At 46.3% G+C, this 2,826-nt stretch overlaps 1 protein-coding gene across 1 annotated transcript; it reads right to left on the minus strand.

The window, feature by feature from the left end:
- Positions 1–802: 802 nt before the first annotated feature.
- LOC123065125 (rapid alkalinization factor-like) lies at positions 803–1,578 on the minus strand. Its single transcript, XM_044488483.1, has one exon. The coding sequence runs from the start codon at positions 1,477–1,479 to the stop codon at positions 1,096–1,098; it is 384 nt and encodes a 127-aa protein (XP_044344418.1). The 5' UTR covers positions 1,480–1,578; the 3' UTR covers positions 803–1,095.
- Positions 1,579–2,826: the final 1,248 nt, after the last annotated feature.

Raw genomic sequence — 2,826 nt, forward strand, 5'->3', positions numbered from 1 at the left:
AAATCATTTTGAAAAAAGTTCATCGATTATGGAAAAAGTCCATCGAATTTAAAAAATATCAATTTTGAAAAAAGTTCATCAAATTTCAAAAATAGTTCATTGATTTCGAAAGTGGTTCACAAATTTGAAAAAAGTTCATCAAATTTTTAAAAAGTTCAACAAATTTTGAAAAGATTATTGGAATTGAAAAAATCATTGAATTTGAAATATATTCTTTGAAAAAATGAAAAAGTTCATCAAATTCGAAAAAAAGATCATCCATATTAAAAAAAAGTTCATCGAATTGAAAATTTTCTTGCATTTTGAAAAAAAATTATGTGATTGAAGAAAAAGTTCGCCAAGTAGAAAAGGGAAAAAAAGGGACCAAAAAATGAAAAAAAAAGAAAGGAACGAAAAAAAAGATAACAGAGAAGAAAAGAGGAAATATATCTATGTAATCAGATTAAGGTGAGGTGGCTGGGTGCTTATCGCATCTTAAATGAAACTCGCACGTCGTGGGTTTGAATCACAGTTTGTGCACGTTTTTTCTCAGTTTAGGAAACAGAGAAGTGAAAACGGGCCGGCATTGCTCGCGGAAGTGGTTGTGTGCTTCCTATGCCTGTTTGCAAAATGGCCTATAACGGACCCTGAACCGTCAAATAGAAATTGCCAAAAAATTGTATAAGAAAACGGTAACCATGATGGGAATGACCATAAACGGTGTTGTTATGTCGCCATATACTGAATTTCAATAATTAAATCGAGTAAATAGAACATATCCACAAATTCTAACTCGTTTATGAAAATTACAAGCATATCAAAATAGAGGCGGAAAAAAAAAACTCTGTTCTTCTTCAAATATACAAACATTTTTCAGAAGGAATAAATTGGCATGGCAATAGCAGGAACACGGTGGATACATAGATAGAAGCTACTCACGAAAACAATAACAGTCGTTGATTTTGTTGGATCAATGTTGAAGCAGCACAAACGCATACAGTGCTTAATTAGGCGCTCACACGGTCACGTCTCCTCTCCGTTCGTACGCACGTATCGATGATTGCCGTACGTGCGCGAGATCGACGAGGCAGCAGAGGCGGGCATACGGACGACGAATCAGTTCATGTTGCGCGCGCAGCGCGTGATGGCGGAGCAGCCGCGCGTGTAGGGGTTGGCCTGCTGCATCGAGCCGCAGTTGGTGTAGTAGGACTTGTCGCGCTTGTTGCAGGGGACCTGGTCGGCGCGCAGCGCCGCGTAGCTGATGTACCTGGCCGTCGGCTTCCGCGCCAGCGACCGGCGCAGGGCCTCGCCTGTGCCGTAGGCGCCCGTCCCCATCTCCTCGTCCTCGTCCACGCCGCACTCCCCGACGGCCCCGTCGCAGGTCGCCGCGCGCGACAGCAGTATGGAGTCCTGCTCGCCGGCGGAGGCCGGGGCCGGCAGGCAGGCGACCGCCGCGGCGGCCACCAGGAGGGCGAGCACTGCAACGCCGATCCGGGCCATGTCGGTCTTCAGTCTGGTTGCTGGTTTCTTGCGGTTTGTCGGTCTGCGGCTAGGGTGGATCCCTCCATGCCTTCTTCTCTCTTTGAAGGGGATGGGAGGAGGGAGAGATGAAGAGGAGACGCGGGGGAAAGGGGATTTGGAATGGGAGGAGCTGGACGGGAGAGGAATGAGGGCGGCCGCACGTCGGCTTGGCCGGTGCCGCCGCGCGTTGCGGCCTCGGCCACGGCGCCCGGCCCGATCGGAACCATCGTACGCGGCATTTCTGCAACTGGCGCGCAAGCCTAATTTTAGCTTCAAGGAAGATCAACTGGCACGTACACGAATGGGCTCATTTCACGTTTACTCCTAATTTTAGCTTTAAGGAAGTGGGCTTCGGTATATGCACTTGGACTTGTTTTGAGGCTCGTCGGAGTGTCGTCATAACGGGCCGTGCCTACCATACAGAGGCATAACGATCATGTGTTCCATCACAGGCCCACATTATTCACGAATCTCCACCCCGTAAAAAAGGTCATTTAGGAACTGTAGTCCGCTATCTTCTGCCATTTTTTTATTTTTTATTTTTTATATGCGTGAACTTCTTTCAAAATTGATTTTCTAAACATTCTTGAGCTTTTTCAAATTCATGAACCTTTTTTCAAAAAGCCTGTGAACTTTTTTCAAATTCATCGCCTCTGTAAAAAATCAGTGAACGTTTTCCATATCCGCAAAAAAAAATAAAAAATCCCTAGAAACTTTTCAAGCTTTTTTTAAATCGCTGAAGTTTTTTTTCAATTTTTTTGTTTTTCAAATCCTCAAACCTTTTTCAAATTCATGAAAAAAACCATAATCACAAAATTTTATCGAGTTCATAAACTTTTTTTTGATTTTTTCCATTTTTAGATATTTTTTCTACTTTTCCCTAAAAGTCAACCGCAGACCTAGGCGAGCGATCACTTGCCTGATGGGTCGGCCCATACTTGCTTGGTGGTGGGCGCCAGATGCCCTGACCGGCGCAGAAGGCGCTGATTCACGAACCCGACGGCTGCCCATCGATAATCTCAAAAAAAGAAATCTAATTGGTCAAGATCATCCTTGCATCCTGGAACACGTCGCTTGGGAAAATGCCGAGCAACGAGCGCAATGGCTAACCCCAACTCCACCGCGCGACCCTATTCTGTTCGGCCCCGTCCATTTGGGGTAAACAAATTAGGAGGCCCAGCGCGCGGGAGCAAACGGATATTTGTCTGTTTTGTGTCCGCTTTCGACCCATCCGCGGCCCAAGTTTGCGCCGCTTTTGGGGCGAAACGGACAGCGCACGGACGGGCGGGACGCGCGCGCTTGTCCGCCCCTGGCCCGCCTGTCGGT

This window comes from Triticum aestivum, chromosome 3B (genome assembly GCF_018294505.1).
Source record: "Triticum aestivum cultivar Chinese Spring chromosome 3B, IWGSC CS RefSeq v2.1, whole genome shotgun sequence".
Lineage (NCBI taxonomy): Eukaryota > Viridiplantae > Streptophyta > Magnoliopsida > Poales > Poaceae > Triticum > Triticum aestivum.